Genomic DNA, 18,044 nt, shown 5'->3' on the forward strand with positions numbered 1-18,044 from the left:
GGTTTTGATGGAATATCTAAAAACCTGAAAGAACTGCATTTTGTACCGATAGAAAACATAAATATAAATGCCCGGAGCCCACTAAACAGATTAATGTCTAGTGTGCATGGGTTTTCCAAGCAACACTGAATTTAACAGTTTTTATTACATTTCTGAAAATCATGTTTCCATGTGCCTGCTGCTACCTAGGGAGTCCCTGTTGCCACTGCTGCCTAATGTTGCCACTTTACTGTTATATATTTCATTTGTAAACACGGGCCAGTCATGAGGCCTGTCAGTTGTTTGGCCCATGAATCAACAATAAGGTTTTGTGGAAAGGACTGTTTGGCCAATGACCTTGCACTTTTGTCAATGAAAGTCATAAGCCAGCAGCACTTTCGGTTCCTATAGATCTACTCAAGTCCTGTGTTCATCACTGGAATACAAAGCACATGATGTAAAAAGTGTCTTGTGCACACTTGATTTTTTCTGGCCCATGTCAAGTCCCTCTGACTAGTTGGATCCATTTTAGCCTTTTACACTCCAGATGTTGCAGAATTACACCCCACGCCATTACTTATTGAGTTGGAAGGAAGATTCTGAAACCTGCAGTTCTGCAATAACAGAAGCGCTGATAGATGTGGGGTGCTGCAGATGTAATTCTGAAAAATCTGTTGGACTGATAACAAATGTCTTTAAAGGTTGGTCCTATTAAAGACTTTAATGTGACACGTAACATTCCTGTCACCTATTCTGGCACCAAAAGGCTGACACCACTGTGATGTGCAATTTTCTTGAAATGTACCACTGACCCTTCCGTAATATATACTCCTTCATATTTATTTCACTTCACAACTCGGCATGGTGCATGTTCCCCCCCCCACACAGGCTATCCACACAATTGTATATTGTTTCTTTTATAGTTTACTTGTATAAAATAAAATATGAAAACATATAATGCATGACTTAAATTACTTTTGCATATTACAAGATTTACATGTTATATACAGGTTACATACAAAATATTTCACAGTAGCATTTTAAGGATTGTGATATGGAGATTTGTCTTTCTTTAAATTTGGCTGCTTTAAAAGCCACCACAATGCTTTCTTCTCCCACGGGCAATGGATAAGGCTTACAGCTGTCTGTGTGCAGTCAGATCCAGCAAATGCATTTTATATTGCACAAAGGGCTCATAGAGCACACAGCATAAACACTTTACAACAGGTACCTTCATTATATATGGACAGAACTGATAATGGGCATCTCAAGATTACAAGACAGATCCCTCCTACTGTTGTTGAACAGTCAGGCAAATGGGGAATATGATCAAATCAGAAAGTATATTATTTACTTACTGACTGCAGAGTGGGCAAAGGATGCTAATGTTAATATAAGGAATCAAACCAGGAATAAATGCTGAGATGCTGATGAAAATGTTCTGTTTCAATGGATTAAAGGAAAAGAAGTCTCTGGGGGGTGCCTAGCTATTAACTACTAGCGACTAGAAACAGTCGGGGATGCCTACCAGTGTAGTTTAAGCTGTATGTCACTCTACTAACTTTTTCTAACCTCCCAGGAATAACCCTGTGGCAATTCTATAAGGTTTCATGCAGAAATATATGCGCTTGTCCACAGCAACCAGTGGATAAAAGGAAAGCTGGGAAAAGATGGCGGCATGGCAGCCAGCAAAAAGAAGCTCAAACTACTGCATTTTCCAAAAGTTTCTTGTCCTCTAGGACAAACATAAAATAATGTGTAACTGTTTAATTCACTTGAGGTTGAGATTAGAAATAAATCCCTGTAACTGGTTAATTTAAGGAATGCAAAGGTTTGTACGTTCATACTCATTATGCCACAAATCACTTTTAACATTACCACCAGTTTCTCCAAAACACCTCAACTGTATGGTTCTTATCAACCTGACTTCATGCCTGAAAGAACTGTTGTCCAATCACACTTGTGCTGCAAAATACACTATTTAGTAGCAGGGATGGGGGCAGGTCAATGATTTACTGATGAACCTGCAACAGAAAAAAGCTAAGGAAATGGGAAAAATAGAGAGGATATAGTAGTGGCCATGAAATCAATTATAGTTTCATTGGCAGTAGAGGAAGGTAAGCGTTTTACTAACAATGCCTGACAGTTGTGAAAGGATCAGAGTCACTGTTTATGTCTGAAATTATGCTGCTACCCCTTTAAGAATGAATTACAATACTTTTTTTAAGGAAGAAAGATGTGCGGTACGCTAATTACTGCAGATAGATCACATGTAATTAAGCGTTGGACACACGCAATATAACAGGCCTACACAAGCAAAGCTGCAGTTTAACAGAGCTGTCAGAAGGTATTATGGGAGCCTTAAATCATGAGGAATGTCCAATCAAATAACAGATAGATGGACAAGGACATCTATGTTCAAAAGTTAAGGTTTAAAAGTCTGAGGTCTACAGCTGTCAGTCACTATAAAAGGCTTCCCATTTAAATGGCTAAATTGCCAGTTTCAAACTTGCAAGTCCTAGGCAGGTCACTTTCACTGTACCTAGGCTGCCAAATTCAGATCTATAGCCGATAGCCCATCTCCGTTTTCCAAAGGCACAATTTAACATGTAACGGTCAATCAATCCCACAATGTGTGGACATAGCAATAAGTAATAATTTCACTGGAAAGTTTAAACTAAAGCAAAGCAACATTTAATAAATAATTTGTGTGGACTTCTTAATGGAAAAATGTGTATACCTTGTCCCCAGCAGAACAGTATACACCTGGAAGCCTTAAGTTCAAAATAAAGCAAATTTACCAACCCAAAAAACTTTTAACATAGTGCAGTGTGTTACTGTAACACACAAGCCATCCAATGAGTCTGCATTAAACAATCTGTTACTTATGAGATCCATAAATCCGAAAGAAATTTAATTTATACCAAGATTAAATGTGCAAAGACAGCGAAAAGCACAGCTGTGATCACAGTCAGGGCTGGATAACTTTTAAGGGCACTCCAGGCGGCTAGTCATTTGGACTGGTCTCTAGAAAAGCAGGTGAGGATGTGCTGGAGTTTCAGCAGACGCTCTTTTAGTGACATCATAGACAGTACTGACAGTTGATACCTAGGATCCACAGGTAAAACTGCAAGAAGCCACCAGCACCAAGCTGGTCCATTTGGGACTGCCTACAAAATAAAGTGAAACACAGGTCTTACAAAGTATGGTATAGACAGAATATCTATGCACTGCCATTATTTGGCAGATCCAGATTCCAGAATTTGAATTAAACTCTTCTTGTCATGTGATCTAAATGTGGTTCTGGGCACATGACAATATTTAAATGAAAGCACTGGCATTTAGACAAAATTGGCATAAGGAGGAATTCACATTGTTGCAACTAACTGTTGTGCTTTTATCTTTGTTTCATCCTACTGCACTGAAAGAAGTGGTTCACCTTTAGGTTAAACTTTTAATATCTTATAGTCTTGATTATTTATGTCATATATTTTTTATATTTATTTCCCTTCCTCTTCTACACCTTTCCAGCTTTTAAATGGTGCTCACTGACCATAGCAACTAAAAGAACTGTGAACTCTGAGAGGCTACAATTTTATTATTATTGGTAACTTTTTATTCCTTATCTTTCTATTTAGGCCCCTCTTATTCATATTCCAGTCTCCCATTTAAGCCACTTCCTGGATGCTAAGGTAAACAGGACCCTTGCAACCAGATAAAATTCTAAACTGGAGAGCTGCTAAACAAAAAGCTAAATAACAACAAAAAAAAAATCACAAATAATAAAAAATGAAAACCAGTTACAAATTGTCTCAGAATATTACTGAGTACATCATACAGAAAGTTAATTCAAAGGTAAACAACCCCTTTAAATTCCTGGCAAAACTACCATAAAGTCAGAGCCACGATTTAAAGAACACAGCCTCTCTGTTTAATGCAAATACAATGTACCACAAATAACTTATTCCAGGCCTCACCAGACTGAACATTACCTGTATGTCTGCCCCAGTTTCTGGCATTGCTCCAAAGTGATGTAGTATCTGACTGCGGAACCTGTTGCGCAAATTCTGAAACCAGCGGCAGGCTTGTGCATGCACAGCATCATGAAGCTCCTTGAGTTGCTGAAATTCTTCCAGATTAACCTTAGTAACATAGAGAGTCTATATTTAGATCTCTAACAAAGTGTCTAAATACATAGCGGCTACTTTAATGTCGCCTGAACCTCATTAGCTTGTTAACGTAATTACGAGAACCAAAGTGATTTCTTACACTGTACAAGCAACAGCTGTGTGTGCAGTTGTCTAGGTATGACAGGTCCAGACTAGGATTCAAAATGGTCCCTGGCATTTTATTTACACAGAGGCCCAAGTCCATTAACTGTATATGGTATCTTACAGCAGCCCCTCTGGCATTTGCCAGAATTCAGACTGCCAGTCTGGACGTGAGGTATGCTCACTGGTAAAGCAGTGGTCAGTATAAACATAATACCCTAGGGTGCCTATGCATGCTGGCAACCCTGAAAAATTATATTCTGTAATAAAGGACTTCATCTGATTTATCTACATAGTGAATAGAGGCCCTATACTACGATACATTCCAGTTATGGCATGAAATCTGCTTAATACATACCTGAATATCTGACAAGTATTCAATATCAGCAGTACAATAACCATCTCTCATTCCCCTAGTCAAGACCCGAAATCTTTTTCCACCAACTGTATCCACCACAGAACGTCCATCAGGCAGGAAATGAACATTTCTAATTTGCAGCATACAACCATAGTCTGCAAAACTGAAAGGGAAGAACAAACAATGTTTTCTAAACTGGAGGAAATGTGTTATTTTATATAAATTTAACATATTTTTTTGTTTTCTAACAAAGTCCCTGTGTGTGCGGCTCATTGTCTTGCTATATATATATATATATAAGAGAGAGAGAGAGAGAAAGAGAGAGAGAAAGATTGAAAAATGTCCCAAGATGTGACCGAAACGTTGATATTGCACATCCATCTCTCTCTCGTTTGTACTTATTGTACAGCACTGCGTAATATGTTGGCGCTTTATAAATAAATGTTAATAATAATAATAATACAGGATCCCTTATCCAAGAACCAGTTATCCAGAATTACAGAAAGGCCATCTTCCGAGTCCATGTTAAGAAAATAATTCTAATTTTAAAAAGATTATTTCTTTTTTCTCTGTAATAATAAAACACTAGCTTGTTCTTGATGGTTATTATGATATAATTAATTCTTATTGAAGGCAAAAATATCGTATTTGGTTTATTTAATGTTTTAATGTGTTTTTAAGTATTAAGTATGGTGATCCAAATTATGTAAAGACCCCTTGTCCTGAACACCCCCAGGTCTGGAAGATCCTGGATAACAGGTTCCATATACCAGTACTATTTTCATAAAATTACCTATTTTCTGGATCACTTATGCACATCCCAAATTGTTTTGTACCCGTTTCCATACATCTTCGGATCATCAGTCGATAACGAGGCTCGAACACGTGAAGTGGACAAGGCACAGTAGGGTAAGACATTGTACAGACAAAAATTGGCACATTCTTTGTTAGGCTGAAAAATAAAGAGAGAGAGTGTAATATATTGCAAATTTAAAAAATCCCCATTTACTACACCCCTTTTAACAAAAAGGGTCCCAGGTCCCAAGCAGACAGACAAACACTGTCAGACAGATATTGATACATATGGGTCATAGAACTCTATATATGCATTTCGATAGGTACATTGTTTTTTCTATAAATCATATGCCAAAAGTGACATCACTAAGCACCTAATAAAACTAATGACATCAATTAAATAAGACAGCATTATATATACTTACTTTGAGAATTCTGCAGTTTCTTCTTCATGAACCCTTTTCCTTTCCAAGAGCTCTTCGGGGAGATATATTTTAATCAGATACTCCAAGAGGTGCGTCACATTGTAGCTTCTTTTTGCCAAGAACTAAAAATAAAATTATAACAGGAAAAAATTATGACCGGAAAGGCAAACAAAATGCTTACTGCAACGGGGAATATTCTTCAATCACAGGTCTCTGGATTACAATTCCCAGCAACACCAAATATGTAAGTATGTGATAAGGCATGCTGAAATACAGGTATGAGACCTGTTATACAGAATGCTTAAGACCTTGGGTTTTCCCATATAAGGGGTCCTTCCGTAATTTGGACCTCCATTTCCTAAGTCTACTAAAAATGATTTAAACATTAAACAAACCTAATAGGATTGTTTTGCCTCCAATATGGATTCATGTTCCTTAGTTACTATCAAATACAAGATACTGTTTAATTATTACAGAGTGAAAAAAAATGTTTTAAAATGTAAAATTATTTTTATTATTATTAAAATGGAGTCTAAGGGATACTGGGTTTTGTATAACGGATCCAATACCTGTAACATTTGGAATGTACAAATTATTGATAAACTCACCTCGCTTAAGCTTTCTTTGCATAAGGGGCAATGCGGCGTATGATCTAAACAACGTTCTAAGCACTTCTTGCAAAATGTATGTCCGCATGGTGTGGTCACTGGTTCATAGAACAGTCTGAAAATACAAAAAGTGACATGTTAAGCAAAGCCTAACTGACTAGGTTTAGTATTTTATATTATTTGGTATTCTCTCCTAGATACCCCTGAAAGCCCAGCTTGAAGAACTATTAGAATGAGGAATTAGATGAAAACATATTTGTACTTGTAGCTGAATTACTAATATTTTGTTTAAAGAATAAAGAACATATTGTCCATGTATGTTAACATGTTACTAACCTCATACATAGGGAACACTCAAAGTCAACAACATCAATAAGTGTGTCAGAAATAGATTTTCCATGAAACACAAGTTGTGAGGGTTCTAGAGACAGAATACAAAGAAAATATATCAGGGCAATCCTGCAGCCATACTAGCATATACATATATTAAATATCGGTTATCCTCCTTGCCCCTTAGCAAAGCTTCCTATTTTCATGAATGATGCTTATACAACAACCTTGTTTGGACAAAATCCCCCAAGATACAAATGCCCCGTTTTAGCTGGGCAAACAATATCTGAACTGCCAAAAAACAGTTTTCTTCCCAAATTTCCATTCAATTTTTGTGTACTACGCTGTTACACTTTAACAAGGCTGGTAAGGCATGATTAAGGACTTTCCTATTCACTTTAAATGGAGGTAAATTTGCAGATTTTTGTCCCCCCACCTCAGAGTTATAAATCCATAAAACTACAAATCTCACCATGTGTCATTATCCCAAAGGTGAGTTAGGGAGGTTTTTCATGTAAGAGGTTTGTTAAAAAATGTTTTTTTATAGATGTAACAAGGAAACCTTTTAATTTGGTAACAAATTTAGTGAATGTTTTTTCTTGTGAATAAATATTTTTCATTTATTGCAAACATACAACATACATACCTCCCTGCTTAATCTGTTTTTTCCTTCCATCCTCACATACACTTGCATCTTGCTCAGAAAAGGAAAATTTCCTTTTCAGTAGAACTCCCGTTTCCTGGCTCCTTAGCAAAGGTTCAGAGGTCACCCTTTTTAAGCTTTCATCTTCAGTGCGAGGCTCAGAGCGAATTGTATGTGCAGAAGATGTTCTGTGGAGACTGCTTCTACTAAAATTCTTTGCTGTTTCTGGCACCTCTTCATGCTGTGAGTAAATAACAGATCTTGATTATCCTCTGATACTGTATAATTACCATATGTTAATTAGGATTTGGTTCGGGATTCAGCCGAATCCTTCAGAGTGGGTTCGTGGGTTCGGCCAAACCCAAAAAAGTGGGTTCGGTGCATCCCTAGTGCTAAAGGAACCAGCTTGTGGTAATAAAGGAACCCAAAATCTTAAAGGAGATCTATATCCCCGGGCGCAAAAAGCACACCTAACTATCATTGCCTAGACCCCCCTCACCTCTCCCTTATCGCATAGTTTTTAAGTTTACACTCTGTGTCTATTGCTAAAAATGCAGAGAAGCGCAGCTTGTGCATGCGCAGTTGGAGGTAGCAGGAAAACCGCTTCAACTGCACATGCGCAAGCAGGTTAGGTGTTGGCGGTGAGACCCAAAGAGTCTTCAGTCTGTAAGATGTTGGCGAGGTATGCTGTATGCTCCTCTGCATTTTTATTTAGTGGTTAGCTAAAGGGTAAACTATGCAATAAGGGATGGGTAAGGGGTGTCAAGGCAATGATAGTTAAGGGTGCTTTTTGCACCCGGGGGTATAGTTCTTCTTTAATAGGTAAGGTAAGGGCTGGTGTAAGGAAGTCTACACCTTTATGCCACACTACCAATTAAAACAATGGCACCTTTACATTGGAAATTACTAGTAATATTCCCATTTAGGCTACTGCCACATGATCTGCTCCTTTATGTATCTGCACCAGCAGGCGCATTGTTGGCACCTATGCAGACAAATAGAGCAGATATTGGTGCAAAAATGCATACCGCATACTGTTTCTGTGCCAAAATCCACTCAGACACAGGAGGAAGGGGATTGGCTGTTTCTTGGCCACAGTTTATACACAGGTGAAGAAAGCATTAGCCTTATGTGTTATTGAGCTTACAATTACCTGCTCCGAATTTTGCAAATCATAGGCAACATCTTCTTTATCAGCCCCCAGCACAAAAGGTTTCAACTGACTGTTTGGTAAGGAGGTCCTTTCCAGATCCTTCAGGATACCTTCTACTGTGTCTTGAGCAGGAGATAGGAAGTCACTGAGAATCTGTGGAAAAGGTTAGGTGTATAAATAATTAACACATGAAACCTCAAAGGCAAAAAGTATCAAACTATATTAACATAATTAAGATATACTGATAAAGTGAGCATGTGTTTATATAATAACAACAGGAAGATTAGGTGAAAGGGTTTAGATTTATAGCTCTGCCCCCATTCAGTGTCTGTCCTTGGCGAAACTTAGGAGTCCAAAGAGAATGAAGATGCATGCACAGCACACATGAATTATTAAAGCAAACCAGTCATTAGTGGGGAAAGTGAAAGCAGATCAATAGCTAGAAAGCAAATCTGCATAGTTTCACGTGCATAGGAAAAACCAGTAGTATTTAGGTAAGAGGGTGCTACAATTGAAAATGCTAATATGTAAAAATAATAATCTTTATTAGGACATAACAAAACTCATGCTCTGGCAAAGTTATAGAACACGCACTTACCTTTTCAACCTCAGACCTAGCTGGTTCATAGGTTTCGTCTAGAGCCAGGGTTTTCAGATAAAATGTCAGGGATTCATACATATGTCTGCTGTCCTGAAGTATTTTGGCTTTCTTATAATACACCTACAGACAAAAAAAATATACATTATATAAAGACAGAACAAGAAACATTTCTTGCTACAGCCCTATTTCCAAAAGAGTTGGGACACTGTGTAAAATGTAAATAGAGAATGGAATGATTTCCATATCATTTTAACGCTATATTTAACTGAGAATAGTAATATGTTGAAACATTGAAATGTTGCTAAATTTTAATGAAAATATATGGTAGTTTTGGATTTGCCGAAGTTGCCTTGAAAGGCAACTTCAGCATATCATGCCGTCTCTCATGCCATCCCACCGGTGATTTACATTCTAGCCGGTGGGATGGCATTTCGGGGAGATTAGTCGCCCGCAACAAGGAAGATCTGTCGTGCTTACTTTCCTTTTTCTTTAAAGGGGAAGGTAACTGGAACGTGACCATTAAGTATTTTTAGGGTTGAAAGTTTGCAATAAAAAAAAAAAATTTGACCTTTCTGAAGTGTGTACACATGTAAATACAAGCCAGGGGCTAGAAAAGTTTACACCAGATTATTAAGGAGCATGAGTCCCGAAAGCAGCATATTATAAAGGTTTCCATAAACTTTCTATAATCACCTCTGGCCAGTTGTTTTGCATAGAAAGGACAAAGTCTAGATCATCATGAGCCTTCCCAAATTCACATAGGCCAGCATACGAGTCGGCTCTGTAAACATGTAGCATTAAATCATCTGGATCTGAAAGAGAAAGATAAAAAGATACAGTTATAAATGCAAACAAGTGTAGCCAAACTTTTCTTGGAAACTTTTTACCAGCCACAGTAACCAAGCAGCAGGCAGCATTTACTAGTCACCCAAGATATAATTAGATTTAGCCTAAATTGCAAGAGGGTTAAAGGCTTGGGCAAAACAGGAGATCTCCATAAACTTAATTAATTTAAAAGGCAATTCTCCAAAACTGCCCTCTCTCAGAGCTGAATAAGGCAATGTGTCCTTGGTATTTTAAAGCTGTGCTGACAAATATGAGAAAAGAGCTGTTTAACAGTATAAAGTCTTTGAAACGGCTAAAAACATAAAAATCTAAATTGCAAAAGTGATAGAAAAAACATTATGAGCAAGGTTAAAGAAACAAATATTTTTAAAGTAATTCAAATATAATGTACTGTTGCCCTGTACTGGTAAAAGTTTTGTGTTAGCTTCAGAAACACTGCAATATAAATAAGCTGCTATGTAGCCATGGGGACAGCAATTTAAGCTGGAAAGAAGGAGAATATGCACGGGTTACATAAACAGATTACAGATAAGCTCTGTAGAATACAATGGGAATCGCTGGAACTTATCTGTTATCTGCTATGCAACCTGTGCCTTTTCTTCATCTTTCCAGCTTAAATTGCTGCTCCCATGGCTACACAGCAGCGTATTTATACAACAATTTACACAACTTTTACCAGTGCAGGGTGATAGTACATAATATATTAATTACTTTGATACACTTTCATTTTTTTGGAGTTACTGCTTCTTTAAATCTTATCATTAACAGTAAGTCTGCTTAAAATAAATGAATCCAGACTAGACAGTGGCTTGGGATGCCTGGCAGTCCAGGAAATTAATCAAATAAACAGCAGTTGCGGTAGGCTACTATTCATTCATTTTTATTGATAAGAAAATTACAAGCTGCAGGAAACGCTCTCTAATAAAAGCCTGGAAGCCTGCTCTGCCCCAGCCAGCCTGGAGGTCTATACTTTATAATAGTGCACATATTCCTAGTATTTGTCACTGTACAAACAATCCTGCTGTAGCTCAAGTGTCAAGTTTGTACAAATGTATGGTTGTTGCAATGCAGTTTAAATCTGTTTAATATTTTTAGCATATGTTTTAACTGTATCCTACCATCTGTGGAATGGGCTCTAAAGCTTTAGCTCTCTACACACAGTAAATGACCTGGAGTGATCTGAATGCCTCCTCCCTTCCACTCCCCTTTAAGCTGCCGTTGTATAAGAGATGACGTCAGAAATGCAAGGTTTCGTAACCAGGTCTCACGTGACTTTAGTGGGGATTCTTTCCTACATGAGAACAATCCAGCAGGTATACACATTTGGCCCTGGGCAAACATGGAACATCGAACAAGTGTATAGGAAACATGGAACAAGTGTATAGGACTGACAATGTGTCCATGTACATTTAACATAAACAGTGTTTTATGTGCCTTCAATCTGGATGCCCCTAAACTGTATTAGTTATAGCGATGCCAGTGCCTGTTGTATAACACTTCAAGTAAGGCTTCTCAGAAACTGTATTTTGGGTCTAACATTATTACATTAGTTCACTGAGGCTATCTTAAAGGATCTTGCACTGATGATGACTAAAGCACCCCATTATGTGAAGAAGGTAGCTTGCCAGAAACAACAGGTAACAACTGATACCATGCACTTGAGGCATGTGGGCTGGCCTGCAGGTCAGTCAGGTTCAAGCCACTGAAGCACAAAGTGTCTGTTATAATTGTACACTGGCTGGGCTCTCCAATCCTAACTGCACTGATAGGGGTTAGCGTTGCCCAGAGTCTGTCCCAATCTGATGTCACTTGACTGGGCAGTTAAGTTTGTCAGCTGCTGTGTGTAACAATGTTCCCTTAGCTTTCCTTGGATAATAATGAAAAATAATAGAAAGTGGTTATAGGCAATTAAAGGTGTTCTGGGTGCTGCGATTTTCCTTGAGAAATCGGCAGTAATCCTTATGTGTCAAAAGCCTTTGCCTAATGCCACATGGGAATGATTCTTGGCCTGCGAAACAACACAGGCCTGCCCCAAAGCCATTGCGTCGGCCCAGGCACATGGGGAGGGCCTTCTGCACTGAAGTCTGATCTCACAATAGAATACTTTTGTATAGAAGTAAAATAAACATCTGCAAGCCTAGCTGTAATGCTTCTATTGGGTGAGGCCTGGCTGCTGCCTATGGTAAGCACACAAGACCTTAGTTAAAAAGCTTGAGAAGCTCTGCCCAGGTATGTAGAGGTAAGCTGGAAAAAATACCCCCAATTGCCAAATTAATGCAGTGAACATTAAAGGATGCATAAATTCAAATAAGGGCCCATTAAATAAAAACTTTGCTTTATGTGTAAGATGAAACAGACTCTTGGTATTAAGCTAATGTCTCTCATGTCATATTGTCTTCCAGTTTGTAAAACCAATATCCATCCATACCCACTTTAAATCATATGGCACACTATATAAATGCCTTGAAAGAAATTATGATCCAACATTTCCCACAAAATACTGAACAGAACCAGTTATGGATAGTTAAGATTCCGGTAAAAAAAACTAGCAATGTGATTTGCAGTCATATGGGATGTTGTATGCGAGCCAAGAATAATAAGCAATCAATATTGCATCTGCACGTCAATTCGCCTATTTGCAGTACCGCCATTGTGCAGAAAAATTAAATGATGTGCAGCATGTGATTCTGTTGGTACGGGGGGTGTGGAGAATTTAGTTAGGGTTTGGGTCAGCGGGTCACATGTATGTATGTATGTATGTATATATTTATAAAGCGCTACTTATGTACGCAGCGCTGTACAGTATAATATATTAATATAAACGGGGTATTAAAATAGATAAATACAAAGTATTACAATAAGCACAAATAAATAAAAGATACAGTTGTAATAAGTTAAGAGTCAAAGACACAAGAGCATGGAGGTCCCTGCCCCGTAGAGCTTACAATCTATATAAGATAGGATTCTCAGCCATGACACCTTCAGATGATGTCACTTCCACTATTATGGCAGGCAGTGCTAAGGGGTTGCAGCTGCAGATAAAGTAGGTCTCTAGTGTGACAGGTTCAATTGTATTTTTTCGTGTAGCCCAAATTCAACAAGTAACAAGCTACCTAGGGCTTTCTTGCAGCAAGTACTATACTAATTACAATTATGTGCAGGCCAGATACTATCCTCCGACAATCCCAGTATACCACTGAACAAAGAGTCATATGTAGATATTGCTGTATCGGCCATCGTTTCAATAATAACTTTAGTCAGTGAGTGAGTAAGTCAGTCAGTGAGCGAGTCAGTCAGTGAGCGAGTCAGTCAGTCTGTCAGTGAGCGAGTCAGTCAGTCAGTGAGCGAGTCAGTCAGTCAGTGAGCGAGTCAGTCAGTCAGTGAGCGAGTCAGTCAGTCAGTGAGCGAGTAAGTCAGTCAGTGAGCGAGTCAGTCAGTGAGCGAGTCAGTCAGTGAGCGAGTCAGTCAGTCTGTCAGTGAGCGAGTCAGTCAGTCTGTCAGTGAGCGAGTAAGTCAGTCAGTGAGCGAGTAAGTCAGTCAGTGAGCGAGTAAGTCAGTCAGTGAGCGAGTAAGTCAGTCAGTGAGCGAGTAAGTCAGTCAGTGAGCGAGTAAGTCAGTCAGTGAGCGAGTAAGTCAGTCAGTGAGCGAGTAAGTCAGTCAGTGAGCGAGTCAGTCAGTGAGCGAGTCAGTCAGTGAGCGAGTAAGTCAGTCAGTGAGCGAGTAAGTCAGTCAGTCTGTCAGTGAGCGAGTAAGTCAGTCAGTCTGTCAGTGAGCGAGTCAGTCAGTCTGTCAGTGAGCGAGTCAGTCAGTCTGTCAGTGAGCGAGTCAGTCAGTCTGTCAGTGAGCGAGTCAGTCAGTCTGTCAGTGAGCGAGTCAGTCAGTCTGTCAGTGAGTCAGTCAGTCAGTCAGTCAGTCAGTCAGTGAGCGAGTCAGTCAGTCTGTCAGTGAGCGAGTAAGTCAGTCAGTCTGTCAGTGAGTAAGTCAGTCAGTCTGTCAGTGAGCGAGTCAGTCAGTCTGTCAGTGAGCGAGTCAGTCAGTCTGTCAGTGAGCGAGTCAGTCAGTCTGTCAGTGAGCGAGTCAGTCAGTCTGCACGTCAATTCGCCTATTTGCAGTACCGCCATTGTGCAGAAAAATTAAATGATGTGCAGCATGTGATTCTGTTGGTACGGGGGGTGTGGAGAATTTAGTTAGGGTTTGGGTCAGCGGGTCACATGTATGTATGTATGTATGTATATATTTATAAAGCGCTACTTATGTACGCAGCGCTGTACAGTATAATATATTAATATAAACGGGGTATTAAAATAGATAAATACAAAGTATTAGAATAAGCACAAATAAATAAAAGATACAGTTGTAATAAGTTAAGAGTCAAAGACACAAGAGCATGGAGGTCCCTGCCCCGTAGAGCTTACAATCTATATAAGATAGGATTCTCAGCCATGACACCTTCAGATGATGTCACTTCCACTATTATGGCAGGCAGTGCTAAGGGGTTGCAGCTGCAGATAAAGTAGGTCTCTAGTGTGACAGGTTCAATTGTATTTTTTCGTGTAGCCCAAATTCAACAAGTAACAAGCTACCTAGGGCTTTCTTGCAGCAAGTACTATACTAATTACAATTATGTGCAGGCCAGATACTATCCTCCGACAATCCCAGTATACCACTGAACAAAGAGTCATATGTAGATATTGCTGTATCGGCCATCGTTTCAATAATAACTTTAGTCAGTGAGTGAGTAAGTCAGTCAGTGAGCGAGTCAGTCAGTGAGCGAGTCAGTCAGTCTGTCAGTGAGCGAGTCAGTCAGTCAGTGAGCGAGTCAGTCAGTCAGTGAGCGAGTAAGTCAGTCAGTGAGCGAGTAAGTCAGTCAGTGAGCGAGTAAGTCAGTCAGTGAGCGAGTAAGTCAGTCAGTGAGCGAGTCAGTCAGTGAGCGAGTCAGTCAGTCTGTCAGTGAGCGAGTAAGTCAGTCAGTGAGCGAGTAAGTCAGTCAGTGAGCGAGTAAGTCAGTCAGTGAGCGAGTAAGTCAGTCAGTGAGCGAGTAAGTCAGTCAGTGAGCGAGTAAGTCAGTCAGTGAGCGAGTAAGTCAGTCAGTGAGCGAGTCAGTCAGTGAGCGAGTAAGTCAGTCAGTGAGCGAGTAAGTCAGTCAGTCTGTCAGTGAGCGAGTAAGTCAGTCAGTCTGTCAGTGAGCGAGTAAGTCAGTCAGTCTGTCAGTGAGCGAGTCAGTCAGTCTGTCAGTGAGCGAGTCAGTCAGTCTGTCAGTGAGCGAGTCAGTCAGTCTGTCAGTGAGCGAGTCAGTCAGTCTGTCAGTGAGCGAGTCAGTCAGTCTGTCAGTGAGCGAGTCAGTCAGTCTGTCAGTGAGCGAGTCAGTCAGTCTGTCAGTGAGCGAGTCAGTCAGTCTGTCAGTGAGTCAGTGAGTCAGTCAGTGAGCGAGTCAGTCAGTCTGTCAGTGAGCGAGTAAGTCAGTCAGTCTGTCAGTGAGTAAGTCAGTCAGTCTGTCAGTGAGCGAGTCAGTCAGTCTGTCAGTGAGCGAGTCAGTCAGTCTGTCAGTGAGCGAGTCAGTCAGTCTGTCAGTGAGCGAGTCAGTCAGTCTGTCAGTGAGTGAGTCAGTCAGTCAGTCAGTGAGCGAGTCAGTCAGTCAGTCAGTCAGTGAGCGAGTCAGTCAGTCTGTCAGTGAGCGAGTAAGTCAGTCAGTCTGTCAGTGAGTAAGTCAGTCAGTCTGTCAGTGAGCGAGTCAGTCAGTCTGTCAGTGAGCGAGTCAGTCAGTCTGTCAGTGAGCAAGTCAGTCAGTCTGTCAGTGAGCGAGTCAGTCAGTCTGTCAGTGAGTGAGTCAGTCAGTCAGTCAGTGAGTGAGTCAGTCAGTCAGTCAGTCTGTCAGTGAGTGAGTGAGTCAGTCAGTCTGTCAGTGAGTGAGTCAGTCAGTCAGTCTGTCAGTGAGTGAGTCAGTCAGTCTGTCAGTCAGTGAGTGAGTGAGTCAGTCAGTCAGTGAGTCAGTCAGTCAGTCAGACTGTGAGTTGGTCAGTCAGTCTGTGAGTTATTGAGTCAGTCAGACTGTGAGTTGGTCAGTCAGTCAGTCAGTGAGTGAGTCAGTCAGTCAGTCAGACTGTGAGTTGGTCAGTCAGTCAGTCTGTGAGTGAGTCAGTCAGTCTGTGAGTGAGTGAGTCAGTCAGTCTGTGAGTGAGTCAGTCAGTCTGTGAGTCAGTCAGTCTGTGAGTTAGTGAGTCAGTCAGACTGTGAGTTGGTCAGTCAGTCAGTCAGTCTGTGAGTGAGTCAGTCAGTCTGTGAGTCAGTCAGTCAGTCAGACTGTGAGTTAGTGAGTCAGTCAGTCAGTCAGTCTGTGAGTGAGTGGGCCCACGCGTGGGTTAGGTGAGAAGCCACTTACCTGTCTCCATAAACCTCTCCACAGAGTGCAGTGCCTCCGCATATGCCCCGGCTCCCAGCAGCTGACGGACCTCGTCATCCCGGTCACTTTTAGTCCCCAGGAGCGGTGGGAACCATTTGTCCGCCAGCTGCTGAAGCAACACACAGGTCCTACGGGGAGATCGGCCCATATCCTCCCGGCACAGCCGGCACCGGCTCCTGGGCTCTCCCCTCAAGCAGCAGCGGCAGTACGTGTGGCCGCACTGAGTGCTCACTGGCTCCCTGAGAAATCCTCCGCAGCCCGGGCAGCTTAATGGGAAAGTGCCCTCCTCAAGCCTACTGACCGTCCCTCCGGCAGCCCAGGAGCTGTACTTTTGCACTAGGTACTCCAGCAACGCTCCGAGCTGCCTGGGCCGCGGGTTGGACGGCGAGTGAGAGTCCAGCAGTTCCCTGAGCCACGGTATCCCATCTCGCACGGCGGGGGACGACATGGTTCTGGAGCAGCCACCCCCACAACTCCCGACTCTGTACTACAGTGGCAGCATTCCGTCAGGGAAAGCCGTCTGCCCCTCTCCTTGTTACATAAACTCAGCCGCTGCGCAAAGCGAGCAAGTCACATGACCACAGGGGACACTTCTGCTTGGTTGGACGGCTCTGTGGAAGGTTACAAAACGCGCTGCTGAGAGAGTTTCATAACAGTTGGGAGGGGGAGGTAGCTGCGAGTGTGGGAGCTCTGTGCAAGGCTACGTGAGCCATTGTTTTGTAACGAGTATGGAAACTCTAGGAAACATGGCAGCATGTCGCATATATCCCGCTCTAATGGGCGGCTGTCTGCTCAGTTTAGCCTGGGGAGTAAGTGAGCAGCCTGACTGGGGCCTCACTGTATAATACAGCCCAGCACTTTCTGAATTGTTAGTGCTTACTGCTGTATTTACATACACCTTTCTGATAAAGCTTACTTAGTTTTTACTTTTCTTTCTCCTTTAGGGCTCTGGCACACGGGGAGATTAGTCGCCCGCGACAAAACTCCCTGTTCACGGGCGACTAATCTCCCCGAGTTGCCTTTCACCGCTGGGATGGCACACGCGGCGGCGCGATTTCGCGCAAATCGCCGAAGTTGCCTCGGTCATTTGTCGCGATGTCATATTGGGGAGAAAAGTCGCTCCATAAAAATGGGAGATTTGTTGGAGGCGACTAATCTCCCCATGTGCCACAGCCCTAAGGAGCCAACAGTCATACAAAGATGGCTAGATTTACAGTTCATGTTAACTGGATGCACTTTAACCAATTATAATGTTTCCATGCCCAGCATAGAATTCTACAGAATCCAGAGGACTGTCATAACCTTTACTTTTTCAATATGGCTATCTAAAACTGCCTCTAGAGACCTTTATATTTTTAACATTAATGCTGTGCAGGTTATTTATATGAGACCCCCATGAACAGCGCCCTTGTTTTTTGCTGAGACAAAAGATTGAACTTATTGGATGTATTTTATTCAACCGCAGCTACAATGGTACAAACTCATCAGTCATTTTACTAAAAAGCAGGGTATGACTATAGAGAAAACAGGCCCTGCAACTGATGGGGGCCCTGTGGGACTGATAAGCAGCTACAATATATGTTTGTGCAAAATTTCATTTTTCTTAAAGTTTAGGGGCCAAGTTGGGGAGCAACA

At 41.1% G+C, this 18,044-nt stretch overlaps 1 protein-coding gene across 1 annotated transcript; it reads right to left on the reverse strand.

The window, feature by feature from the left end:
* Nucleotides 1-880: 880 nt before the first annotated feature.
* Nucleotides 881-17,115, reverse strand: lonrf1 (LON peptidase N-terminal domain and ring finger 1). The gene is made up of 12 exons (XM_002934664.5): nt 16,389-17,115; nt 9,857-9,975; nt 9,161-9,283; nt 8,563-8,715; nt 7,413-7,650; nt 6,773-6,857; nt 6,437-6,551; nt 5,829-5,950; nt 5,402-5,560; nt 4,609-4,771; nt 3,972-4,121; nt 881-3,149 (listed from the first exon to the last, which is right to left on the reverse strand). The coding sequence occupies exons 1-12, from the start codon at nt 16,855-16,857 to the stop codon at nt 2,991-2,993; spliced, it is 2,055 nt and encodes a 684-aa protein (XP_002934710.2). The 5' UTR covers nt 16,858-17,115; the 3' UTR covers nt 881-2,990.
* Nucleotides 17,116-18,044: the final 929 nt, after the last annotated feature.

This window comes from Xenopus tropicalis, chromosome 1 (genome assembly GCF_000004195.4).
Source record: "Xenopus tropicalis strain Nigerian chromosome 1, UCB_Xtro_10.0, whole genome shotgun sequence".
In the NCBI taxonomy this organism is placed as follows: Eukaryota; Metazoa; Chordata; class Amphibia; order Anura; family Pipidae; genus Xenopus; species Xenopus tropicalis.

What these genes read in the sequence shown, in the direction of transcription:
- lonrf1 (XM_002934664.5), bottom strand. Translation starts at nt 16,857, where the DNA reads ATGTCGTCCCCCGCCGTGCGAGATGGGATACCGTGGCTCAGGGAACTG. An exon ending in GAGTGTTCCCTATGTATGAG is followed by an intron (nt 6,552 to 6,772) that starts GTTAGTAACATG and finishes TTGTATTTTCAG; the next exon opens with ACTGTTCTATGAACCAGTGA. An exon ending in AAACTGGGGCAGACATACAG is followed by an intron (nt 3,150 to 3,971) that starts GTAATGTTCAGT and finishes TTTATTTTGTAG; the next exon opens with GCAGTCCCAAATGGACCAGC.